The sequence below is a fragment of the Microcaecilia unicolor genome, chromosome 14 (genome assembly GCF_901765095.1).
Source record: "Microcaecilia unicolor chromosome 14, aMicUni1.1, whole genome shotgun sequence".
Taxonomy (NCBI): Eukaryota; Metazoa; Chordata; class Amphibia; order Gymnophiona; family Siphonopidae; genus Microcaecilia; species Microcaecilia unicolor.
Window position 1 is genome coordinate 12,681,924 of NC_044044.1, and position 26,023 is coordinate 12,707,946.

The 26,023-nt window shown below is 44.2% G+C and overlaps 1 protein-coding gene across 2 annotated transcripts in view; it reads right to left on the reverse strand.

Annotated features, from left to right (window-relative positions):
* Positions 1–8,853: 8,853 nt before the first annotated feature.
* TFR2 (transferrin receptor 2) overlaps positions 8,854–26,023 on the reverse strand; it is a 67,208-nt gene continuing 50,038 nt past the window's right edge. For both annotated transcript variants that reach the window (XM_030187686.1, XM_030187685.1), the window contains 9 exons: positions 22,554–22,673; positions 20,403–20,485; positions 18,875–18,938; positions 16,481–16,548; positions 15,247–15,323; positions 14,327–14,411; positions 13,706–13,933; positions 12,297–12,437; positions 8,854–9,761 (listed from right to left, as the gene is read on the reverse strand). In XM_030187686.1, coding sequence (XP_030043546.1) covers positions 9,519–9,761; positions 12,297–12,437; positions 13,706–13,933; positions 14,327–14,411; positions 15,247–15,323; positions 16,481–16,548; positions 18,875–18,938; positions 20,403–20,485; positions 22,554–22,673 — 1,109 coding nt within the window. In that variant the 3' untranslated portion in view covers positions 8,854–9,518. The remainder of the gene's footprint in view (positions 9,762–12,296; positions 12,438–13,705; positions 13,934–14,326; positions 14,412–15,246; positions 15,324–16,480; positions 16,549–18,874; positions 18,939–20,402; positions 20,486–22,553; positions 22,674–26,023) is intronic.

The following is a 26,023-nucleotide window of genomic DNA, read 5'->3' on the forward strand; positions in this document are numbered from 1 at the left end:
TCTCGGGTATTAGATCTTAAGAGTACTGCTGGATCCTGATTACATTGTGGGATCGATCGTAGTCTACAGCATCCTTCATCTGTGAGCTGTAACTGCCCGTGTAATGTTCTTGCTGCATGAAATTTCAAGTCTCCTGTGATTCCATCCAGTTTTCACCAATAACTATAAACAACATTACTACTCAGCATGTAGCTGATGCCCCAGCCCCATCTTGTCTTGCGATAAGGCTAGAAAACTTGGCCCTAAGTAGAAGCAGCCAATCCCAGAACTACAATACCCAGAATCCCTTGGGAGACAGAAAGAGAAGGGCAGACCCAAAACTGCGGAATGGATTTCTAATACCAGCGGGGGGGGGGGGGGGGGAGGAATACCTCAGGGCAAGGTGGGCTAGTTACTCCATTCACCACTAGGGGGAGCAGAAGAGAAGAAGCCCAATTCCCTTGGCTACGAAAGCAATATATAATTTCCCCCAGCTGTGAGGAGGGGAAGACAGATTTCTGAAAGCTCCCAGCAACCAGGAGGGAGAGGAGACCTGCTCAAAGGAAAAGGAAAGAACTTCCTTACCTAGAGGAGCAAACTACCATGGATTGGGAAAATACAAACGCAGACCTTTCCAGCACTTACAGGCAGTGTGGGAGGCCACAGACGTTTTGGTGCTGTGAAGTAGGAGGTGAACTGCCAGCCCTGCTCCCTGTAGGGCAACTGAAGTGCAAGGAAGAAGAAAAGGTGATTTAATTATTGTTTTTTTTTTTTCTGAAGCAACTTTCTGTGTGAGATTGATTGAACTGTTTGAGACAAAGAGGAAGGGGGGCAGAGCTGTTGAAAAGCCCTTCTTGAGGGAAAGGTCCCTCTTAGAAAAGGAGGTGGAACCCCCACCTTGCCTTTGGAGGGGGGCATTTGAACTGAATAGAGCCTGAGTTTTTGGAACTGAGTTTTGATTGTGCTTAATTTGAACTGAGTCTTAATTAAACTTGTTGAACTGCACCGGAACCCTGTGAGCAGAACAGGATTTCCTCAGACAACCCAGGGGGCAGAAGTGGAGCGACCCCTTCACAGCCTGGAGAGAGCTGTTTAAACACAGACTCTTAAGTTTTTTCAGAAGGCAGCAACTGTTATCCAGTGCATCTGAACTGTAAGTCTTGTTTTGATTACTGCATTAAAGAAGAGTTTTGAATGTACTCTTGGTAATGTTCTTTACTTGGTTTAAACTGACTTGTCAAGCATAGTATGGGGAATACTTTGTGGGGACAGTTATATAATCGGTCATTTTCCCACTGCCCACAGGTCAGTTTGTGCCTGCATTTTTCTCTGAATGGTGTCGCAGGAGGAAATTAACCCTGTTAAGTATTGGATGCCAGGTCTTGAAGGAACATACACAGCTCTAGATCTGCAACAGATAAATATGAATCCTTATCATATTAACTGCAGGTGATATACTGCCTGGCCAAATCAAGGGGTCCTTTTACTAAACTGCGGTAAAACATGGCCTGCAGTAGTGTAGGCGCGGGTTTGGGGCGTACTGTGATAGTCACATCCAGGATAATTGGGTTAAGGCAGTTTCAGGCTGAAATACAAGTCCCAGAAGGCATTGTGGCAAGGAACCAGGGGGTGAGATGAGAAACCTGGACTGGACTCCTAGCTGCAATGGGAGAAGACATGGGTGTAAGCTGGCAGGACGTGTAGATTGGCAGCCACTAGGGCAGGGGTAGGCAACTCCGGTCCTCGAGAGCCGCAGGTCAGGTTTTCAGGATATCCACAATGAATATGCAGGAGATAGATTTGCAAGCACTGCCTCCTTGGTATGCAAATCTATCTCCTGCATATTCATTGTGGATATCCTGAAAACCTGACCTGCCTGCGGCTCTCGAGGACCGGAGTTGCGAAAGAGAGATAGGAAACCCTGTGTGCAGGAGCTCATCATTAGTCTAATGCTCAACTCAGCTGATATGAGTGTGGTGGAAGCTAATGGAAGGAGAATGATTGGTTGTGAGAGCAGATGCTAGGGATTGATTAGGCAGGTGGGAAGGAGTCCCAGGAGAGGAGAGAAGCAGTTGCAGGCTGAAAACCCTTGGGTAAGGGAGGTCCCTAAAGTACTGAAGCAGGCTGAAATCCCTTGAGTGTGAGGAAGTCCCAAAGGTATTTGCAGGCTGAAAATCCTTGGGTAAGGGAGGTGAATTTACCAGTGAAGCTGATGCAGGGTGAAGTTCCTTGGGTATGAGGAGTCCCTAAAGTATTGAACTCTCCTGAAGGTAAAGAGAGGAGAAGGTAGAAACTGCTGCTTTGTGATTTAACTGTGATGATGAACTGAAAGAACTGTTTCTGTTTGGAATTGAACTATTGTTTATTGTGCACTGGATAAAGAGCCCAGACTGGAGCTGACTACCTGTATTGAATCCTGGTATGTACTGACAGCCTACTGCTTAAAAGGGACTATTTGCCACACACTTTCAGGTGGCTTATATGTGCTTAAGATTGAAGGTGAATGTTGCTGTTGGAACTGTGTATCAGGTCTACTAGAAACCTGCATGGAATAAAGTCCTTAAGATTGAAGTTGCTGTTGGACATTTATTTCTTGACTGTACCAGGCGCCTGTGGCTGGAGGAAATTGTTCTATCCTTGGCTGCACCTAGAGGTACCTGGTTATAGCGCGCAGAATTATATTTCAGCGCGCCTGTAAAATAGGCCTTTTTCCCCAAAAAATGGACGTGGGGCAAAATCGAAATTGGCGTGCGTCCATTTTGGGTATCTGACCTTACCGCTAGCCATAGACCTAGCGGTAAAGAATTTGGGTGGTACTGACCTACATGCGTCAGATGCCACTTGGTGTACATCTGCTATGCGTGCCAGAAAATAAAAAATATTTTTCAGACGCACCTAGCGTATGCGTGCCAAAAATGAAATTACCGCAACAGCCACACAGTAGTCGGGCGGTAAGTTCATTTTGGCACATGTTGGGCGTGCATAGACGCTTACGTGGCTTAGTAAAAGGGGCCCCAAAATCTTAAAGGCAATGTAATCCATAACCAAGTTGTAACAAATTGTATTTCCATCATTTATATCATATTGTAAGCCACACTGAACCCGCAAAAAGGTGGGAAAATGTGGGATACAAATGCAATAAATAAATATCAAGTCCCAGAGTACACATTGAAACTGCATTACAATAGGCAGGGTTTAAGGCAGGGGCGTAGCTAGGTGGGGCCATGGATTTAGCCCTGGTCCCCCTCTACTTTCAACACCCCCCCCCCTGCTGACCCTCCCCCACCACTTTTGACCCGCCGCCACCACTGCGAGGTACCTTTGCTGGCGTGGGTTCCCAACCCCAGCCAGCCTTAACCTTCTTCAGCGCCAGTCTCCGGTGCATTTGCTGATCTGTGCTGTGAGTCCTGACGTCCAGCATACTCAGTTTAACTTAAAGGAACGTGCAGGATGTCAGGACTCGCAGCACAGATCAGCGAACGCGCCGGAGACTGGTGCTGAAGAAGGCTAAGGCTGGTGGGGGTTGGGGACCCCCGCCAGCAATGGTACCTTGCGGCGGGGGAGGGTCAGTGGCTGGGAGAGGCGGCTAAAATGTGGCCCCCCCACCTTGGGCTCTGGGGCCCCTCTCTGTCTAGCTACGCCCCTGGTTTAAAGAGCAGAATTTCGGACATAGGTCACATATGATTTACTTATTTTTCTAGTGTTGTCGTCATTTCCTCATTCTGTTCTAACCTGAGGGAAGGGAAAGGGGTGTTAGCTCTGGAAAGAAAGGTATCGTTTCAGTATAATAAAAAGGTATCACCAGGAAGCGTACAGGCCTGATAAAGACTGAGAGGAAGAGAGCTGGTGGTACAGGGTAGAAAGTGGGCTGTTAAGAACCGGAGCTGGAACTCTTTTTGGCACTTTCCTCCAGATACACAGATAACACAACAAACATTGAGACCAATAGCGGCCAACGTTTTATTGAGCAGATGCATTTTCAGCCACAAGGAAGGATGATGTCGGTTATTATCAGGAAAGATTTTCAATTGGACAGTTTGTAATTTACACGTGGAGCCATGAGAAATCACATTTTCTATTACTGTAGTACCCCATTAAATAACATTTAAAAAAAAAGAAAAGAGAGAGACTGGGGTTTTAAAGTAGACACCATTTCCAAAATCACAAACTTTAGAGTCCAGGTATAGTAACAGTCCTTAAAAACAAAAATCTCGATGGTAGTCTTCCTTCAAGCAATCTCCCTCTTTGCAACTTTTAAATGATGGCTATGCTCTTATCACTGTTCCCTCGAAGCGGAGTGGGAGTCCTCCAAATTAATTTCTGCCAGTAGGGGGTGCCTGCTTCTATATTGTGTTCTCAATTGCTAGGGACAGGCAGGCTCCTTGGAGTCCTGCAAATAGTGCCTGGCCCTCACTATTGAAAATGTGATAGTGAAACAGCCCCCCCCCCCCCCACTACTGGAAGGACTGTAGGCGGAGGGCTCTCACTCAGCTTAGAGGGAACAGTGGCTCTTATCCTAATGTAACTTGAGCTTTATTTTGATATAGTTGAGGGTTTGAGAAATCAAAACACAGCAATAAGAGGTCTCATTGGACAGCACAGCTCAAAGGCAATTCTATAAGTGGAGGCTCTCACTTGCTGGCATTGGGACACCTCTTCTATAATGGCATCTGGTCGCCCAGATTCCATAATTACTTTGCATGTACACAACCGTGGTTACCACAGCCACAGAGAGAGCAGATGTACAAGCACCTAAATGCCCAAGGGGTGGGTGTAAACAGCAGTTTGTAAGTTACGTGGGTAAGTGGGAGCCCTACCCATGCGCCACTCCCGTTTATGCTCTCTTGCATTTACTTCATGTGCACCATTACAGAAGAGCGCTTAGGCACCCTGCTCTCACTTATGTGCATAAGTGCTCGTATTCTGTCATTTAAGTACACAAGAGGTGGGTAAATGCAGACACCCGGTTATAGAATTGCCCTACAGGAATAAAAATAATTTGAGGTTTCACTGACTCCCGTTTGGCCTAGGACTGTGTTTCTCAGTCTTCTCCTGGAGGTAGATCCAGCCAGTCGAATTTTCAAGATTACCTTAATGACAATGCATGAGATCGACTTGCATACCTCATAGAGGTAATCTTAAAAACCCCAAGGGCTTGATGTGCCTCCAGGAGAAGGTTGAGTAGTACTAGCCTAGGAGAAGGCTGGCCAAGTGTTTAAAGAGACGGATCTGGGAACCAAGAGTCACACGCCTCTGCCACTTTCACTTGCTGTAATCTTGAATACATCACTTTATGTTGACTTGGGTATCTAATGATTATAAGATGATAAGGGAAGAGATTTCATTGTCCCTATATGTAAGTTGTTGAATGATTCACTGGTTCACGGTGCAATATCAGGAATGAATTTCCTGGGAGCAATTTAAGCCCTGACTCCAATGACAGCAGTAGGAATAAGGTTGGGAGTTTGCTGTATTGTAAACAACCCACTCTTCATTCCATTAAGTGAAGAGGCAAGAGGAGAAATAAGGGGGGGGGGGGGGGGAACGGAAGAGAGAGGATGCAAAGCATGACCTAGCCATGGAGTAGCTAGGTCAATACCAGTGGGCTACAGCTATCCAGAAACAAAACACGGTTGATGATGGCCTGGTATTGTTCAGCAAGTTGACAGGGGAAGCCAGATATTTGGGCGACAGTCTTACTAAATTTGTTAGTTGTTTGGATTTTTGCATGGTGATGGAATACGGAGGGTGTGGTGGGTGTTGCATTAAGCACTGGATGTTATAAACTAATCTATCCAGGATAGCAGAGAAGAAATGAGGAAGCAAACAATCTGGATTATAGTTGATATCCAGACTTCTACAGCTGGCAGCTCCTTGCAATCTGGGCAGGAATCACTGGACAGGTTAATTGGTCTTTTACTGCCACCATGTACTATGTAAAGCTAAGCACTATAGAAACGCTTGTTTCATATATGTGTCCTAAGGCTTTGCAGCAGGCAAAGCATGCAAAAATGAAGCCAGTATTAATAAATTATGGGAATCACTGTCCCCGATAACTGTGTAACACTCTTCCCCCACTAGAGAAGGTGTCCTTGTGCTGAAAGCGCAGCTTTGGATACTGGTCTGACAGCAGATGACATCAAAGGCAGGAGGAGCGTTCTAGAAACATATTCAGAGCCTCAGTGCGGCAGGCAGCCCCTCAGATATCCTGAATTGGGGGTTTCTCCACCCCTGCCCTTGATGTCATGTTTCATTTGTAGCAGATGCTGCTTTTTGATTGGACGACAGTATAACTGTCATAATTATGGAAGGCACTGCTCCCGATAATTACTGGTAATTCTCTATTTAAAAATATCACGTGGTAATAATAATAATAATAAAAAATAGATTTATAGTGATCACTGTCACTGATAAATTAAAGAGGTAATCACGGGGCTGACGACCAGACAAAAGAGAGAATAGAAATTGTGTGAATACGTAGGATAAAACCTAAAAGAGGAAGGGACAGTACCTGAGAGACCCTCTGCAATTACATCATAGGTGATGTAATCACCTAACGCAAATCCTTGACCAATCAGCTTGGAGGACTAGTTTAAACAATTCCAAATCTGTTCACAAAGAAGTGTCCTCTCTCTCTCTGGTTTTCTAATGAGGAACATTAAAAATAAGCCCTTTGGCTAATCATATCTTGTGTGTGGTCACTCCGTTTTCTGTTTTTAAATGACATGGATCCCACTGAGAAAAAAAAAGACAGCAAAGATCAAGTTGTGTTCTACTTGAAAGAAGTTATTACCACTTTGCCAAGCTTCTATGAGGGTGGCTGGGAACACCACAATTTGGAATAGACAGCATTTTTGCTTGGGAAAATTATGACTATGGATCCCAGAATGCCTTGCGGTGGGTGTAAAATGGAACAGCTATTCAATAAAGAGTAGCTTTTCCATTCCTGGTGTTTTAACATCCAGCCCAAGTACATTCTGGTAGCTGTAGTCAGTGGTGTGCTGGAGCGGGCTCTCAAGGCTCGCGAGAGCCGTTTGTTAAGTTTTTAAGAATTTTGGGAGCCGGTTGTTAAAGTAGGCCTCCCCATGGCTACTTTAACAACTGGCTCCCTCCTGAATTCTCTTTTACTTTGCTGGCAGTGATGCTGGCCCCACCAGCCAAGTAAATAGACTGCTGCTGCTCCCTGCTCCTTGTTTCTGACTCTGAGCATCAGGCTGGGACTTTTCATGCAAGCGCAAGAAGGTTCCATCATGCTGCTCAGAGCCAGAAACAAGCAGCAGAGAATGGTGGCTGTCCATTTATTGGTTGGTGGGGCTCGGCAAAGGTATGCCTAGCGTGCCCGCACAAGGGAGGGGAGAGAGAGGCATGTATTCCCCCCCCCCTTAATGAGTCCTTAATGAGAGCAATATCAGCCAATTACAGACTTGGCCTTTATATAGAAGAGCTGGTGGTGTCTCGGTTTAAGGTTACCAACTAGATCCAAATTCAGCTGACAGGATTGATTCAGTCCTGGTTTTATCTCACTGCACACAGGGACTTAGTCTTGACGTTCTTAGGGAATACAATTGGTTAATCAGAAATGCAAGACCTTGTATACAATAGGGTAAAACCACAACTGGATCAAACCTGTTGGGGATTCTGGAGCCATTTGGCAACCTTATGTCAGCTTTAGCACCAGACTTCCATATCAAGGTGCCAAAAAATACCCCTTAAACCACGATGGTCACCAAAGGTTATAAATATATCAGGAACAGTGTGAATCCGTTATGGATTCAAAGTATCTCCGACTGCATTCTGGCACTTGCTTATTTTTTTTTGTGAAGGTGGGAAAGGAATGACTTGAACCCATCTGGCAACCACCTGTGTTCTTTGGCTCATGCTACAAGATAGCACAGGCCTGTGTTAATAGTTCCAGTTCCAAATACAGTACCACTCTATTCCTGGTGACTGAACAAGCTGATCCAATCCTACTTTTGCTCCACTGCCTGCAAGGAACTGTAGTTCTTATTTTCTCACTGAGTTCCAGGCGGCTGAGGGGAGATATGATAGAGGTCTATAAAATAATGAGTGGAGTTGAACGGGTAGATGTGAAACGTCTGTTCACGCTTTCCAAAAATACTAGGACTAGGGGGCATGCGATGAAGCTACAATGTAGTAAATTTTAAAACGAATCGGAGAAAATATTTCTTCACTCAACATGTAATTAAACTCTGGAATTCATTGCCAGAGAATGTGGTAAAGGCGGTTAGCTTAGCGGAATTTAAAAAAGGTTTGGACAGCTTCCCAAAGGAGAAGTCCATAGACCGTTATTAAATGGACTTGGGGAAAATCCACTATTTCTGGGATAAGCAGTATAAAATGTTTTGTACATTTTGGGGATCTTGCCAGGTATTTGTAACCTGGATTGGCCACTGTTGGAAACAGGATGCTGGGCTCGATGGACCTTTGGCCTTTCCTAATATGGCAGTACTTATGTAGATTATCAGAACTACAATTTCATGCATGCAGCTGGGGAAAGCCAGGACTGGATCAGTCTGTTCACTCGATCTCGGATGAGTCGGCAACCCAAGTTCCAAATCGTTTTGAAATTTGCCGTTCTGCCCTCTTCAGAAGCAAAATCAGAGATCCTATGATATTGTGAGAAGGCATATGTCCACCACCCTCCCCCAAACCCCTAAAAAAGAGGACTCGAATACAATACTTAGTGCTTTCAGAATCACCTGCTCTCCCATTTACAGTGATGGCATCTTGTCAGTCTGCAGTAGCCCCCTGAAGGGCAGATATTGCTCTTCCTAGTAAGGAGTTTGAACAGAGAAGACCTATACATTAGGCAACCAGAGAGTAGATGATTGTCAAGGATAAATTGAAATAGACTTTTTTTTTTTTTTTACCCCAGTTGCATCCCTGGAAGTTGTAAATTATTAAGAAAAGCAGGCACAATGGGGTGATTCTATAAGGAGCCGTCTAGATTTAGGTGGCAAGAATGCATGTAAATGCTGGTATTCAAGTAGGTTAGCACATATGCACCTAAATAATCATTTTCTGGCTATGAACTGTTCTATAAGTATGATGCATACTTTTCAGATGGGTAGGAGGTTTAATTGACAGGAGACAGTGGGAGCATGCTTGGCCTATTATCTGGCCTGAAGCCAGTAGGCGGAGCTTGCCACCATACAAAGTAATTATTTTGAGTGCATCAAGATGGCGGCTGCATAGGAGAGTAATTGAACGTCCTTGCGTTTAGACAGCTTCAGCCTTGTCACATGATGCCATCTTCTGTCAATCAGACCTCCTTGGATGTATATGATTACACCTAAAATATAGGTGAGTTTTTGACCTTTTGTTCTAGTATTCTATAAAGAATGTAAGCACTTACTTTTCTTTATAGAATTGGCTCCAAAATGGTGCATTCTTGGCATCTATAAATAGGCACCTCTTTTATAGAATTACCCTCCAGAAGTCCATAGATTCAGCAGTAGGCAGACCCAGGCCTGGCTGAGCCTGTCCCTGATCTCATAGAACCTGTGGTGGCCCTGCCTCTACAAATTGTTGTCAATGTTCCAGACATCTCCACTGAGGGCATTGGCAGCCCCCTGTAGGGTCCAAGTCACTAAGGCAAGCTGCTTGCGGAAGATACTCTCGTTGAAGCTGGTTGGGTCCGTCCTCAGCAGGGTCAGGTGGTCCAGCAGGGCCGTCAGTGTGTGCTGCCCCCTTCCATGCAGGATATGGCGGAAGGGGTTATCTGTGGCTGACACATACTGGGACAGAAAGTAGAACTCCACCTGTGACAACAGAAGAAGAAGGAATGGCATTGGTTAGTCACTGACCAAAGTTCTTCGTCTCTCATATCTATTAGGCACCAATCAGAGATAGGCGTGCATATACAGGAAATTAGTAACACATAATATTGCCCCCTCCAATGGTGACATCTGGGGGGCAGCAAGGTCTGCGAGGGGCAGGCTGAATGTACTTTCTGTTGCACAATACAAGAAAACAGGCAGGACAAAATGGTTTCACTGCAGGAAGCTTTACCTGCTAAAGAAACTGGTTATGATTTCTAGCTGTCATCTGTCTACTACTAATAATAATTTCTATAACCTACTAGAGATGCACATGGGGAGAAATTCTATAAAGGCCACTAAAAATTAGCCAGCCGATATTCAGTGCTATTTAACCGGCCAGGAATGATGAAATGAAAGAAGAAAAAAATAAAATTAAAATTAAAAAAAGAAGAAAGAAATCTGTATCACGTCCCCTGCATTCCATAGCATTTGGAATTAAAATGACATCTTCTGTATTCTGTCCCTGGTATTTTAAAATACACATACATTTTTCTTCGTTTTTTTTTTTTTTTTTAATATTGTCATCATTTCATCATTCATTCACTCATCTGTTGATACCATCCATTCACCCCTTCACTATTCATTTATGCATCCAATCATCACCTGGTTTTGCTAATCAGTCTCTGAACCGAAAAGGTTTAATGACATGGAAATGCACATTTATTCCCATAAGCTTGTTATCTTAAGGTTTAATGGTTCCATCGCAATTGACACAGTTGGACATATGTTAGTGTGTAATTTTCACACTGGTCACAGTTTTTACGTAGTTCAATCATATCATTTTATGCTTATTTTATATCATTTGATATTGTTTTATTCTTTGTTATAATTCTTGTTTATATTTCATGTCACACCAGACCCCTGAGGCAGGCACTTTGTGCCGAAACAAGGTGCCATGTCAGGTGTTTCATGATATCGCAGAAAAAAAAAGTGTTTCAGCAATTTAAGATCATCCTGCGTACCTGGTTTTTCTCAAGCCATCTCCACCTTCCCACTGTTTTTTCTTACTACGTTCTACGTGGGATTCCTTTTGGTTTTTGACTTCTATTCAGTGTGGATATCATGAAAACCTGACTGGCTGAGGTGCCTCCAGGACCAGGTTTGGGAGCCACTTCCCTAGTACATTCAAATTGCAGTGACTAATCATTGGACTGCATTGACTTTTGGCTTTCTGTATAGATTATGAATATCACGAAGAGGTAATCTCAATAATCAATTGAAATTTATCTAGAAAATAAGGAGATATCGCAAAACAAGCATCAAAATATCTGACTGAAAGGAAACAGCAATCGCTGAGATAATCAGCATGTTCTACAGAGGAAAGGCCTCGAGAAGCCCCCAGCTTCGGGGGCTGGGCTTCTTCATCATCGGCCAGAAAACCTCTGTGGATGTGTCTATTTTTAAATTTTTAATAAACCGCTTAGTGCATTTAAGTCCACACCAGACATTACTTAACTTTATCACAACACGTTCGCTTTATGTCCGTTTGACGGAGCATAAAAGCACTATAAATACTAAGACGACGACTTCACCTTTGGCTTGTCACTGTAACCTGTTTGATCATTCTTTTGAACGGTTGAAATGTTTTGTGTTACAACATATAAAGATTTCTCAGAATCAAATTGGGGATAACAGGAAACACTTGCTTCTGCAGAATGAACAGCGGTGGATCTTCCGTTTAAACTCGCTGACCCCAGCGGGTTTGAACGGGAGGATCGAGTGGTGTCATTTTTTCTGGCTAAAAGTCAGATTGTTAAGACAGACTGTTTCTAACTGAATGATATTTCTAACAGCAACACATTTTGAGGTGGTTGATTTTTTTTTCTACCAGCCTGATGACGTCTGAATGCACACTCCCATATTTATTCCTCGTTGTTGATTGGCCACACTTAATCATGCTTGTTTTGCGATATCTCCTTATCTTCATCAAGTACCCCAGAAAACTTTAATTTTTGAACAATCCCATCCTGTGTGACAGTGTTTCTGTTGTTGTTGATGTGTTTTATTGGGAGGTGCCCAAGAGAATCCACAAACGCGGAGAACTCATAGGTCCCACGGAGCAATCCAGAAGAAAAGAAGTGGGAGATTGACCACGGCAACCAGAAACTGGAGGGGCATAAACTTGAGTGAAAACCGTTTATTAATAAAAGACATACAGACTCCTGAAGCAGGCCTAGCGGTCGAAACACAACATTGTGTCGAGTCTTTTATTAGTAAACGTTTTTCACTCAAGTTTATGCCCCTCCAGTCTCTGGTTGGCTGTGGTCAATCTCCCGCTTCTTCTTTTCTTATTGGGAGGTGCCAGCAGACATGAAGAGTCTGCTGGCACCTCCCAATAAAACATGGAAGACTGTATTTACTCTTTGCCAAGAAAGGGGTAGAAAGCATGGATTGTTTAATGGATCTTGAGCTGCCCCTGCGACCCTTCATCTGATCAGAAAATGTGGCAGGTACCCAATCTCTCTACACACTTACCCTCATGATTCGGACATTATACATGCGGTTCAGCTTTTCGCTTTTCTCATCTGAGCCATAGATGTCATTTTTCAGTTTGTTTGCCGCACGCATGTAATCACCACGAGCAGAATACATCCACTGCAGAGTCAAACTGCGGGACTGCAGGGAAGAGGAACAAAGAGAGATCTCACCATCTTTGCATGAGACCCAGCTCATGGCCTTCATCTTCAGCTCACACATGAGTGAGCATTTTGTTGCTCCTTGCCTTACCCTTATATTTTATTTATTTTTTGTTACATTTGTACCCCACGCTTTCCCACTCATGGCAGACTCAATGCGGCAGGCAATGGAGGGTTAAGTGACTTGCCCAGAGTCACAAGGAGCTGCCTGTGCCGGGAATCGAACTCAGTTCCTCAGTTCCCCAGGACCAAAGTCCACCACCCTAACCACTAGGCCACTCCTCCACTCCATATGAGAACATACCAGTTCCCAAACAGGTAATACAGTGAAAGATCATACCGGACATATCCTAACTCTTCCTTTTCCTCATTAAGTTCTCCCCAATTGTCTTTACCATACATGTATCTCACTCTACCATAATATCACCTTGACATTACTCGTAACTTGTATTTGTTTTTAAATGAAATCAGTTAATGCCGAGTACTGTACCATGTAAGCCACATTGAGCCTGCAAAGAGGTGGGAAAATGTGGGATACAAATGCAACAAATGAATAAAATAAACACCCAGTGCAAAACAGTGTAGCCTACACACAAATCACAGCACCATGTTGCATAAATGTGGAACTGAACGGATGCACACTTGAGTTAAAGAGAGAAAAAGAGACCTTAGCAACCGAACTGGAAGACTCCAATTTGTCTTTCCACAACCGGTTCCTTTATCTTTCATAAAAACTCCTCCATTTTCAAATGTTTTATGTGTTGCTTCACTTATTTGTGCAAACTCAATGCGAACTTATTTCACGCAAAACTTTCTAGTGCTAACTTGATGTTATTCTTAAAAAAACTCCTTGAGACAGCCTATATACCGAGTTAACATTAGAAAGTTTTGCATTGAAATAAGTTTGAATTGAAGCTCTTACAAGTAATATAAGCAATACACAAAAAATCTAAAATAGGTTGGTTTTTTTTTTTTAAATGATCGATGAAAGCTAAAGGAACCAGTTGTGGAAAGACAAATTGGAGTCTTCCAGTTCAGTTTGCTAAGGTGTCTTTTCCTCTCTCTAATTCAAGTGTGCTTCAGTTCATTTCAACATTTATTCAACATGATGCTGTGATTTTTTGTGTAACACAGCAGTTCCCCTCTGTTCAAATGAGAACCTGCTGATACTCCTCATCCTCAGCACACACAAGACCATGCTGGTGTCTCTCATCTTCAGCTCGCATGAGACCCTGCTGGTGCCCTCACCTTCAGTTCACTTGCGAATTCATTGAACCGAGTGATGTGTTGAAGCACCACCTCACTGTAGCAGCTGTAGTCCAGTGGTAGGAGCTGGTCATGGCTCAGCTTCATGATCAGCAACCCCACCACCTCTGCAAGGCTCTTGGCCACGGCAGGCAGCCGACCCTGCACCATTTGGTTCAGGCGCTCATAAGTATCCAGCTTGGTGTTCAGGAATGGATAAGTCTGGGCACCCTAGTAGCAAAGATACACAAAGAAATAATGGTTCACAATTTGGCAGTGATGACATGGTTACAGAGCTGTAGGTGGGTACTGGTGCTGATTGCTCATCCAGTGTAAGGCAGGAATGATGTCCATTGGCAGAATCTCAGTACTAGAAAAACATTGAGTGTTGAAGGTCAAATTTGAAGTGCATTAGCAAAGTTTTACGTAGTTGGGGAGGGGGGAGAGGTGTCAGAGTTGGAATAGCAGGGGATACTGAAGGGCAGGAGTCAGATACAGTCCACCAGCTCTGCCAGTGTATGAATGTGTGTGTGGAGAGGAGGGTGAATGTCTCTGAGTGGGAATGAATGGTCTTGCAGTAAAAGGTATACAAGAATCCGCATAGTTCTCTCATTCTTTGCTCACCTCTGTGAAGGTGAACTCCACAGCAGGGACCCCTCCAAAGGCGGTGAATGCATAGGCTCCACTATCCACGGACAGCGGTCGTATTCTGCATATAGAAAGCACAACGTTATATAAGAGTGCTACCTAACTACGAAGGTGTAACTATAGTTTTAAGCCGGCAAACAAATTTTCGAACAAAAGATAACCACCTGCGCTGAATTTGAAGACTGACTTCTTTTGCAGCTAAAATGTGTAAGGCCTTTTAGGTACAAAAAGAAAGAGGCGATAGCCAACTGCAAAATATGTGCAGAGGACATAAGGGCCAGTAGGGCAACTCAATAGGCTCAAATTAGAGTTTTATTGAAAGTCAATGACATTAGAAGGTCAATCATGCTAAAACGTGGTTCCAGGCTTCACACCAGACTTCAGAACCAATTATTGGAAAAGCCCAACATGTTTCGGTGTTAACGGCACCTGCATTGTGGCAAAATATTACATTTTGTGGTGAGTCTGATAACCATATATATCCACTTCTTAGAGTCAACCACTTCAAAAAGAACAAAAAGTGCCCTGGCACACCTCTACATGCTGTTTTTCAAAGTTCGCTGACGTGCCCCTCACCATCTTGTTTGTTTATTTATTTATTTGTTACATTTGTACGCCGCGCTTTCCCACTCGAGGCAGGTTCAATGCGGCTTACATAGTAATAGGGGTTACAAGGTATAGCAGAGAGAATGCAAGCTGTGGTATAACAGAATAATGATGGAGATATGCAGATAGGTGGGATGGGCAAGTAAGAAGGGGGTAGGAAACGCAGGAGGAGAAGGTTGAAATGAGCCAGGGATAAGGAGGTGGGGGTGGCTCATTACTTGATTGTTAACATTTGATTTGATCACAGCAGAATCACTAGCACATGATTGTGTCTCAGCTTCATCACTTACACATGGTTTTCCCACTTGGCACCTTGGGGCACCACCTGATCGTAGATGCTCTGCCCACTCCTCTTAGGGCTGTCTACCTGCATTGACCAGGAAACAAAAGTGGAGAGACAAAGCATTAAGAACTGAGATTAAAGAATTCCAGGGGGGTGGGGGGCGATATCCAGACCACAGGAGGTAGCCGGGCTGCCTCCCATGGTCAGGGCTGAGCTGGGATATTCAGTGACCGACATTGAATATCGGGTTTATTTTTGGCTGGTTCCAACTTAACCAGCCAAGTCAATAGTCAGCGCTGGCTGGCTTAAGTTGAAACCCACCAAAGATCAACCTGGTACTGATGCAGTGAGATTTGGCCGCCAAACTTAGCCAGCGATACGCTGAAAATCTGTAGATAGCCAGTTATATCGCACAAGCTTCTCACAGGTCTCCTCCCACTTAGCCATCTCTCTCCTGTTCAATCTGTTCAAAATTCTGCTGCACGACTAATATTCCGCCAGTGTCGTTATGCTCATATTAGCCCTCTCCTCAAGTCACTTCACTGGCTTCCTATCTGTTTCCGCATACAGTTCAAACTCCTCTTATTGACCTATAAGTGCATTCAGTCTGCAGCTCCTCAGTACCTCTCCACTCTTATCTCTCCCTACACACCTCCCCGGGAACTCCATTCACTGGGTAAATCTCTTATCTGCATCCTTCTCCTTCACCGCTAACTCCAGACTCCGTTCCTTTTATCTTGCTGCACGATATGCCTGGAATAGACTTCCTGAGCCGGTACGTCAAGCTCCATCTCTGGTCGTCTTCAAATCTAAGCTAAAAGCCCACCTTTTTTGATGCTGCTTTTAACTCCTAACCCTTATTCACTTATTCAGAAGCCTTATTTTATCATTCTCATTTTAATATTCCCTTATCTCTTGTTTGTCCTGTTTTTCTGGCCTGATTAGATTGTAAGCTCTGTCGAGCAGGGACTGTCTCTTCATGTTCAAGTGTACAGCGCTGCGTACGTCTAGTAGCGCTATAGAAATTATACGTAGTAGTAGTAGTAATACAACTGGCTATCCGCTAAGTGCTAACCAGCAATATTCAGCAGGAGACAGCCGGCTATCTCCCGCTGAATATCGCTGGATAGCCGGCTAAGTGCTATTTAACTGGCCAAATGCAGTTTTTGGTCAGTTAAGTGGTTTTGAATGGGGGGGGGGGGGGGGGGGGGGGGGTTGGGGCAGCACAAGTCACACTTTACCTGATGAATAATGTTTTCAATAAGACTTGTGAGCAAGGGGCTGGTTTTGGCCAGCAACTTCTCATCTCCTAAAAGGCAAAGACCAAAACATGAGTTGGGTCCAAGCAGCCCTGTTAAAGTTACATCGTGCATTACTACAACATCTCCTCCTTCGCCACTATAAATCATAAATCATTTTGCACTAAGCTGTTAACAGTCACCTCTGTGACAGGCTCTTTTACTGAGCTGCGTAGGCATGTACACGCATCCTACATGTTGTCAATTTGGAGTTACCACCCGGCTACCACATGGCCCGGGCAGTAATTTCATTTTTACGTGCGTTCACTACGTGCACTGGAAAATAATTTTTATTTTCCTGTGCGCGGCAGAAACCGGGCAGTAATCGTCATTCTACGCGTAAAGACGATTACCGCACGGTTACCGCATGAGACCTTACCGCTAAGTCAGTGGGTGGCAGTAAGGTCTCAGACCCAAAATGGACACGTGCCGATTTTAATTTTGCCGCACGTCCATTTTCAGCAAAAATTTTTAAAAGGCCATTTTTACAGGCCCGCTGAAAAATGGATTTGCTTGCGCCCAAAACACGTGCCTACATTAGCGCAGCCCATTTTTCAGCTCGCTTTAGTAAAAGCACCCCTTAATGACAAATGCTGAACTCACTCCTCTGTCAGATATAAAGGAGTCAATATTTAAAAGGCCTTATCCAAGTAGAAGAGGCTTCTTCTACCTGGATAAGTCTCACTGAGAGGTAAGTATCCAGATAAAGTCAGGACAGCAAAAAGGCTTGACCGGTGAAGTTTAAACTAGCCACAAATCCCTCAGGTATTCAATGCTGGTCACCGGAAACATACAAAGGCACCCAACAAAGGTGAAGGTATGCTTAATCCCTACGAGAGTTAGTCAAGCTAGGAGAAGGAGTAGGGCAAGTTGGTTTTTCCAAACACCGAAGGAGACGTATATACATGTTTTGGTATCCTATATAATAATTTGCACCTCCAACGTTCTATATCTGGATGCCTGGGTTCATAACATCCATAACCACTCATTGCCCCGCCCTTGCATCAAAACGTAATGACGTCAGAGGGTGGAACAGTGAGAGGGAAGGGAAGCTAGCACCAGCCAGCCAGCCAGAGAATGTTCAGATACAAATTGAGGGGAGGAGAGAATCGCGGAGGGAGGAAGGAAGGGGAGGGCAGGGCAGAGGAGAATGGATGGGATGGGATGGGAGGACAGTAGAGGAGAGAATCGCGGTACATGGATGGCAGGGCAGGGAAGAGGAGAATCACTGGACATGGAGGGGAGGGAAGAATTGCTGGACATGCAGGCATAGGCGCCTACTCCATGGGTGCTCGAGCACCCCTGATATTTGACCCGCCCGGTCCCGGAATGGAAGTTCCCAGCCAGCCTGACCTGCGTTGCCCGCCCTCTTCTCTCAGTCCTTTGCCTGCTCCTCTCCTTCCTGCATGCCGCCCAGAATTTAAAAGTTCTTACCTTGGGGTCCAGCGGCAGCAGTGAAAGGCGAGCAGACTCGGTGCTTCAGCCTGCCTTCCCTTCTCTCTTAGCTCTGCCTCTGGTCCCTCCCTCATTTCCTGTAACCTGTTCCAGGGCAGAGGAAGCAGGGAACCAGTGGAGCTGACAGCCGCGTGGCTGATCTCTGCACCCCTCCAGCAGCGTGCACCCGGGGTGGACCGCCCCCACTGCCCTGCCCTCTGTACGCCGCTGTTGTGATCACTGTTACTCTCTAAAATGAACTATTGTAATGTAGTCTATTTGGGATGTTCCAAGCTACTCGTTAGGAAATTAAAGACAATTCAGAATGTGGCCCTTGGATTAATTTTTTCAGCACAGATTTGAGAGGGTCACCCCATTTTTTTTCTTGCATTTCATGGGTTACCTGTTGAGGCCAGGGTAATTGTTAAATTATGCATGATAACATTCAAAATCTTCTATGTGAGAGTTTCAGCCTCTGTGGTCCATTTTACCCAGATGTTAAATGGAGGTAGAGTTAATTCTTTCAGGGCTCAGATGATTTTCTGTTACCCAGCAGTTAATAAACACAGATTTTTACAAAACAGTTAACATCATCGCTTCCATATCAAGCAACTTCAATGTGGAATATCTTACTGGCCGCCAATTATGCAGAGAAATTATTTTATCTTTAGAAGGGCAATAAAACATTTTTGTTTTGCAAGTATGTTTTAGAGAGTATGTCAATTTAGGAATTGTGATGAGAGAGGGAAATTTTTGAATTTAGTTAATTTATTTAAATTTCTAATTCCTTAGGATTGTCTGAGTCTTCTTTTTTGTAACCCACATAGAACCTGACAGGTAATTGTGGTTTATCAGAACAGTAATGGCACAATTTTGGGTATAATATCCAAGCAATCCTCTTACCCAGGATGGCGTTATCTAAGCTGATGTAGGCCGCAGCCTTCAGGTGTAACATGGTGAGATATCCCTGGAAACAGAACAGAGAGATGAGTGAGAAGGGTGGTGGGGGGATAGATGGAGTGGGCAAAGCACCACCCTAACCCTGAGGAGAGGAGAACATGTGATGGATAGTTACTAAAAGGGCAGGCAGAAAGTCTCTCATACAGCAATCATTAGAATCAATCCACGTTAAGAAGCCCTTTCACTAAGCCCTGGAATGTACTAGTGCATGCCTACTGCATGCCAAAAAGGACTGCCGCAGGATATGCTGAGGTACCCCACGGGAGTACAGTGATCTGCGTGCACTAATCCTGTGCTGAAACATAGTTTTTATTTTTTTAGCACAGGAGGCATGTCAATAGGTGGAGAGTAGGCATGCCCTGCGATAATTGGGTAACACGGGCACATTGCCATGCATTGCCTGATTAGCATGAGGTTATCGAGGAGCCCTTAGCGCGTACAAAATAGGTAGCGGTAAGGACTCCTGTGGTAATGGCCACATGCTAATTGAGAAATTTAGCGCGAGGCCATTACTGAAAAATATACAGATGTGGCCATTTTACCGCCGGGCTACATGTGGCCATAGTGCGCAGGAAACGCACGTGTTAACAGCGCTGGCCATGTTTTAGCGTGGCTTAGTAAAAGGGCCCCCAGGAGAGGGGGGGGGGCTAGTTTAGCAATTGCCTAGGGGGTCCCTATGCCACTAGGAGCCCCCCTGAAGCTGAGTGCAGTTCTCATTCCAATTTGGATCCAAAGTGTGGAAGTAGTCGCAGTAATCTTATTCGGCACACAAAAAGTTAATCCATGCTTTTTGGATTAATATTTTGTGCTATGAATCTGTAATGCTGTCTTCTGTATGGGTTATCGTCCAATCCCAGGAAAATATAAAACAGTAAAATGATTTTCTCCAATCAGGGTGGAAATGACAGCTGAACAGAGATACTGTGCTTTTTGCCGTCAAGCCCTGCCAAGAAAAAAAAAAAAGAAAAGGAGATGGAGGAGAGAGGCCAAGAAAGGAGGACTGAATTTAGAGTGAACTGCTGAAATCAACTAATCAGTGATTCCCCCCCTAAGAAATACGTTTTACATAGGACCTGGAGCGCTTAGAAGCTGGCAGAAAAGAAAGGGTAGAAAGGGAGGTAAAGAGGGAGATGGGCAAGTAAGAGAGAATGATAGTGACAGATGGATAGGGGGGGAGAGAGAGAGAGAGCAGAGGAGGGGGAAAAAAGAAGGAAAAATCCAGAAAAACTAGATGAGTTTTGAAAGAAGAATGGACGGGGATTACCTTAACTCTGTGACGAAGGAACGCTCTGCAGAGCTCAATGACTTTCTGCTGCCATCTGAGTGGAACATTGAGCGGGGAAGAAATATTCTCCTCCCCTCTCCCATATATATATATATATATATATATACAAATACACACACTCCCCTCGGCAAAGTCATTACCTCAAGCCACTCTGTAGCACCAACGCTGCCTTGGCAAAGTCATTACCTCAAGCCACTCTGTAGCGCCAACGCTGCCAAACTCCCCAGCGTCCCAGCTGACGAACAGCAGACTCCTTCTCAGTTGAAACCCTGTCGTGTAAAGGGAGGAACTTTATACAATGACCAGTAGTGCTCACTACACTATCCCTGCACCCACCCCAATGTCCCGTTGCCCCCCCCACCAGTTGCATGGAGGCAGATGATAGGATATGTAATTAGATTACAAATCCCTGTAGGCTCTTTCAGAGCATATGTTTAGTTCGCTGTGTCTTATGGGACTCTTTCTATTGGCTTGCCTTGTTCTCTAAACATCTCTCCTTTGGTTCAGTATAGTTGGTCTGCAGCATATCTCCTCTGTGAACTGAAATTGCCTATGTATTTTGGTGTATGACCCCCCCTTCCAGCTACTATGACACTATTGAGATATTACCAGTATAAACAACATTATTTCTCAGTGTGTTGTTGAATTACTCCCAGTTTCTCTCTTGCATGGAGAGAGCTGGTGGAGAACAGACTCCCAGTTTGCAAGGCAAAAACTCTTGTCCAGCACATCTGAACTGTAAGTTATTTTTCCTTGTTTGATTACTGCATTAAAGAAGATTTTGGTTTAAGAGTTCTGAGTCTTCTCATAGTGATGTTTTATACTCTGGTTTAAGCAGCACGCAAATCACACCCAGAGGGCAGAACACCCATCCTGTCCTATCCAACCTTCTTCCTATAAATCAATATTTCTCTGCTCTGTCCTAGAAACACACCAAACTGGTCTGGCTTTCAGGATAACCACAATGAACATGCATGAGAGAGATTTGCATAAACTGGGTCTCCAGACTCATGCATATTAATTGTGGTTATCTTGCAATCCAGAGTGGTCAGGTGAGAACCATTATTATGAGTGATCAGATGGCTCCAAGCCATCAGCATAGACTGAAGCAGCCCTGCGGTTCCTACTTTTCCTAGAGAATGAGAAGGGTCGGGTGCAAGAGGAGATAAATGAAGACTGGCTCAGTCTTCCCTGAATTATCTGGACCCAACTGATAACACCAACAAAATCCCACTGCTTGCTTCATTATTATATCTAGGAACTCTTCTGGATTTCACGGGACACTCTAGGAACTTGCATAAATTGCCAGGTCTCTAAGGAATCACTGGAAAGCTCTGGATGTTGATACTGGAGTCACGTCATTGGCCTGATCAGGCTGGAAAGAGTGTGAGGCTGGGCCAAAAGGAGGTGTGTCGTTGGCCTTTGCAGGCTGGAACACCAACCAGACAAGCCAAAGGAGGAAGTTATGGAGGCTGCAGTGGCAATAAATCAAACTGCAGGGACTGAAAAAAGTGACAAGAGTGGTGGCTATGGCTGAAGAGATGGGAGGAGGGGAGGGAGCAGCAGAGAGAAAAAAAAAAGGTGTGGTTGAGGTTGGGCCTGAGAAGTGGAAGGAAATAGCATGCTGGGATCAGATCAAGAAGGGAAGGGGGTAAGAATGTGTGTGAATGAGAATATTTCAATCAGACCTGGTGAGAATGAAGGAGGATGTTGTGGTCAGGTCTTGGGGGAGGGTACTATAGTCAGCTGAGAGGAGAAGAAGGTGAAAGTATTAGGGTCAGGCTTGTTCTCTCCTCCACCATTTCTACTAATCCACAGGACTTGAAAGTGACCAGGTATATAAAATATCTCTCTCCCACTCCTCTACCCAGGCCTTTTTTCCCAGCACTTCCAACTCAGAAGAGAAAGAGTCGCCGGTGGATTTAGAACCCACAGATCCCATGGTCAGGGTGGCGCCAAAGAGATTCTTGCTGGGATCAGTCTGCTTGCGAACTTTTCACAGCATAGTGGAAGATCCAACACAAGTGCCATTCCACTGAGGCTCTACCCTGTGCCTTGACTATAACTCTCCTTGACCTACTACTAAAAAAAGGCATGTGCTGAATCCAAAATCCTTTCTTTTCCATGTTTAAATTTTCGAGGAAGGTGGGGAAAGAGAAATGCAGGTGGCAGAAGGCCTAAATCTATTACGGATGGGCCTACCGGCCAAGATGTAGATGGCTGAAGCTTTGTGGCCTTACTCCACTGGACGTTTTCCCCTCCCACCATCACTAGGGGATCAGTGTACATCATTCTTCTTCTAAGACTGTTAAAAAAAATAAAAAAACAAACGCTTACCATTCTTCACCATAGCCACAAAAGTGCGTGCCAGTTCCAGCAGAATGGCGGTACCCACTCCAGACTTCGCAGCTCCTGGGCCCCACGAGTCACGCTGAGCTCCAATCACAATGTAGTGATCTGTACAGATGACAGAAGCCCATAATTATCCTATCCCTCGGTTATCTGTCCTCCTTCCCTTCTTTCTATGTTTGCTAGTCATCTGCCTCCTATGAGGAATTACAGTCGTCATTTTCCACAGAACAATTCCTCCCCTCTTTTCCTGCCTTCATTATACCTGTTCAAAACATATGGAGGGTAATTTTATAGAAGGGCACCAGAGCTGGAAAACTGAGCCTATTTTATAAAGGCAACATAGGTGCTTATGAGTCTTTATTTTTTTTGTTCAAAATGTTTTATTAAATTTTCCAATAATAACAAAAAAAAGAAACATAAGAAAAAGAAACAATCCCAAATGGTCAAACAAGATTGACAGGGCTATATTCATTCACATGAGCTCAGGAAAAGAAACACAAAAGTAAAGAGGGAGAGATCAATTAAGTACAATATTATAATAGTGCCCAAACCCTATCATATTTATTTAATTTATTTATTAGGATTTATTTACTGCCTTTTTAGAAGGAATTCGCTCAAGGCTGTGTACAGCAAGAATAAGTCAAACATAAGCAATAGACAATTAACAGCACTGAAAAATTCAAATAACAGTACAAATTTAGGGCTCCTTTTAAAGGTGCACTGAAAAATGGCCTGCGGTAGTGTAGGCGTGTGTTTTGAGCGCGCGCAGAATCATTTTTCAGCGCAACCTGCAAACAATGCCTTTTTGGAAATTTTTGCAGAAAATGGACTTATGGCAAAATGAAAATTGCCGCTCGCCCATTTTGGGTCTGCGACCTTACCACCAGCCATTGACCTAGCGGTAAAGTCTCACGCAGTAACCGTACGGTAATGACCTACACTTTAGGTGCAGAACGGGTCATTCTATAACACTGGCCGCCCATGCTCCTCCCATGGTCACACCCACGTTTGAGATCCACATCGTAGAATTTACACGGATTACTTTATGGAATACGCTTAGCAAGCAGTGTGTGTAAATTCTAATTAGTGCCATTTACTGCCGATAATTTTATTTATTAAGATTTATTTACCGCCTTTTTGAAAGAATTCACTCAAGGCGGTGTACAGTAAGAATTGATCAAACATGAGCAATAGGCAATTTACAGCAGTAAAAATATTCAAATAACAATACAAAGTATGGCATGATATACTACTTGCAATGTCAACACAATACATAATAGAACATTTTAATAGACAGCGTAGGGTATAATCAAAGATGGACCATATAGATAGGTAAGAGAGTAAGAGGAGTTAGAAAATAAGGTGACTAATTTAACGAAAGGTGCACATGAGGTCAGAGAGATGGTTAAATATCTCAGCTATGGTAGGAGTGGATTGGCTTGTTAACCAATTGAGTTGTGCATGCAATACACCCAGATCTGTACACGTAACGCTAGTTGCACTATATAGAATCTGGGGGATAAATGTGCCACAAATTCCTTTATTGTAGATCACACTAGAATCAACACAGGCCATGTTTCGGCCCATCGGCCTGCCTCAGAATTCTAAAGTGTGTCAAACGGTTGCCTATAGGTTCAGTACATCAATGAAACCTATATATTACACTGTTATGGTTGACCATTAGGATATTATAATCGCCTAATTTTTAGGAATGCCCACGGCCGTGTCGAGTCTAGTGTTTTTCTACAATACATTGAATGTGCCTCAATTTCCTTTATACAGTGTGGTTTGCGCTGGTGATCCATTAGGATGAGTAACTTGTGACAATAATGAAATATCAGGCCTCTGCCTTATTAAAATTATGAGAGCACCCTTTTTGTACAGAGCAAGCGAAAATATAGAGGGGTAAAGACCATGATGTTTTGATCTTAAGAGATTTTGCATCAGTAAGATGTGTCTCCTGAAAAGCACAATGTCAGGAGAAAACTGGTTTGTTTATGTAAGTTAAAACGTTTTTTTTTTTAAATATTTTACAGGATTATTAAAGCTTTTAACATTTAAGGAAAATACATTAAAAGGCAAAAATAAAATAAGTATTATTGGAACTTAAAAGTCAGGATGCAGTCAACCTACAAAATATATTACCTATATTTATCCTGTGAAAAATATTAAATTTCTGAGCAAAGAAAGAATAAGTACAAATAATATATAAGTCCAATCAGTAAGTAAAACCTGTCATAAAAACTAGACACAACAGTGCACATAACCCCGGTGTGGAGACACAGAAATACAAGATGGCCTCCTGTGTACAGAGCTACCATAATATAAAAATGATTTCAAATCTCCACCACTAGTAATGAAGACCATGCAGTCTATAATCCAAGAAACTTAAAGATGTGCTAAATGCACAGAAAAAGAAATACAAGACAGCAGAAAGTCTGCATTGCATTGGAATTCTATGTGCGTGTTCAGTTTCAAAATCTCTCTGAAATGTTAAGTCCAGTAGTTTCGGAGTAGGGTCTTCAAATGACTGATAGTGGAAGGAGCGTCTGCTGCTCCAGAGGCAATAATCACAATCTGAATATCTTTTCTGTAGCGTATTGTAAGAGAGAGAGCTCCATTGTTGGGGAACTGGAGGTGCAGAGTTTATATTGAGATGCTGTCCATTCCTATAGAGAATCCAGACTTAGCATCAATCAATAAATCCTTTTGTGTGGTGCAATCAGTTATAATGGTGGTTTTACCTGGTAGCTGAAAGTAGCTGGAGAGAGAGGCAGTGGCGTAGCGGGGGGGGGGGGGGGCTGCCGCCCAGGGCGGTTCGCCGTTGCACCCCCCCCCCCACGGGTGCAGCACGATGACATTGCCCCTTCCCCCCCCTCCCGACCAGCTCCCGCACCCTACTTTTAAAAAGAATATCGGGAGGCGAGGCGCAGCGCCTTGCGCCTGCCCTGCACGTAAAAGAAATGTGGACCGTCGGGCCTTCTCTCGCTCTGTCTGTCCCGCCCTTGTGGAAATAGGAAGTTGCTTCAGCGGAGGGCGGGACAGATAGAGCGAGGGAAGTCCCGACGGTCCACATTTCTTTTACATGCAGGGCAGGCGCAAGGTGCTGCGTCTCGCCTCCCGATATTCTTTTTAAAGGTAGGGTGCGGGAGCTGGTCGGGGGGGTGTCGATTCGCCAAGGGGGGGGGAGCTGGCAGGGAGCACCCCCCCCGAGCTGACACTCGGGGCGGACCGCACCTCCCTGCCCCCCCCCCTTGCTACGTCACTGGGGAGAGGATTTCTTTATGCATAGAAGGGGAAAGGGAAGGGACTTGATATACCGCCTTTCTGAGGTTTTTGCAACTACATTCAAAGCGGTTTACATATATTCAGGTACTTATTTTGTACCAGGGGCAATGGAGGGTTAAGTGACTTGCCCAGAATCACAAGAAGCTGCAGTAGGAATTGAACTCAGT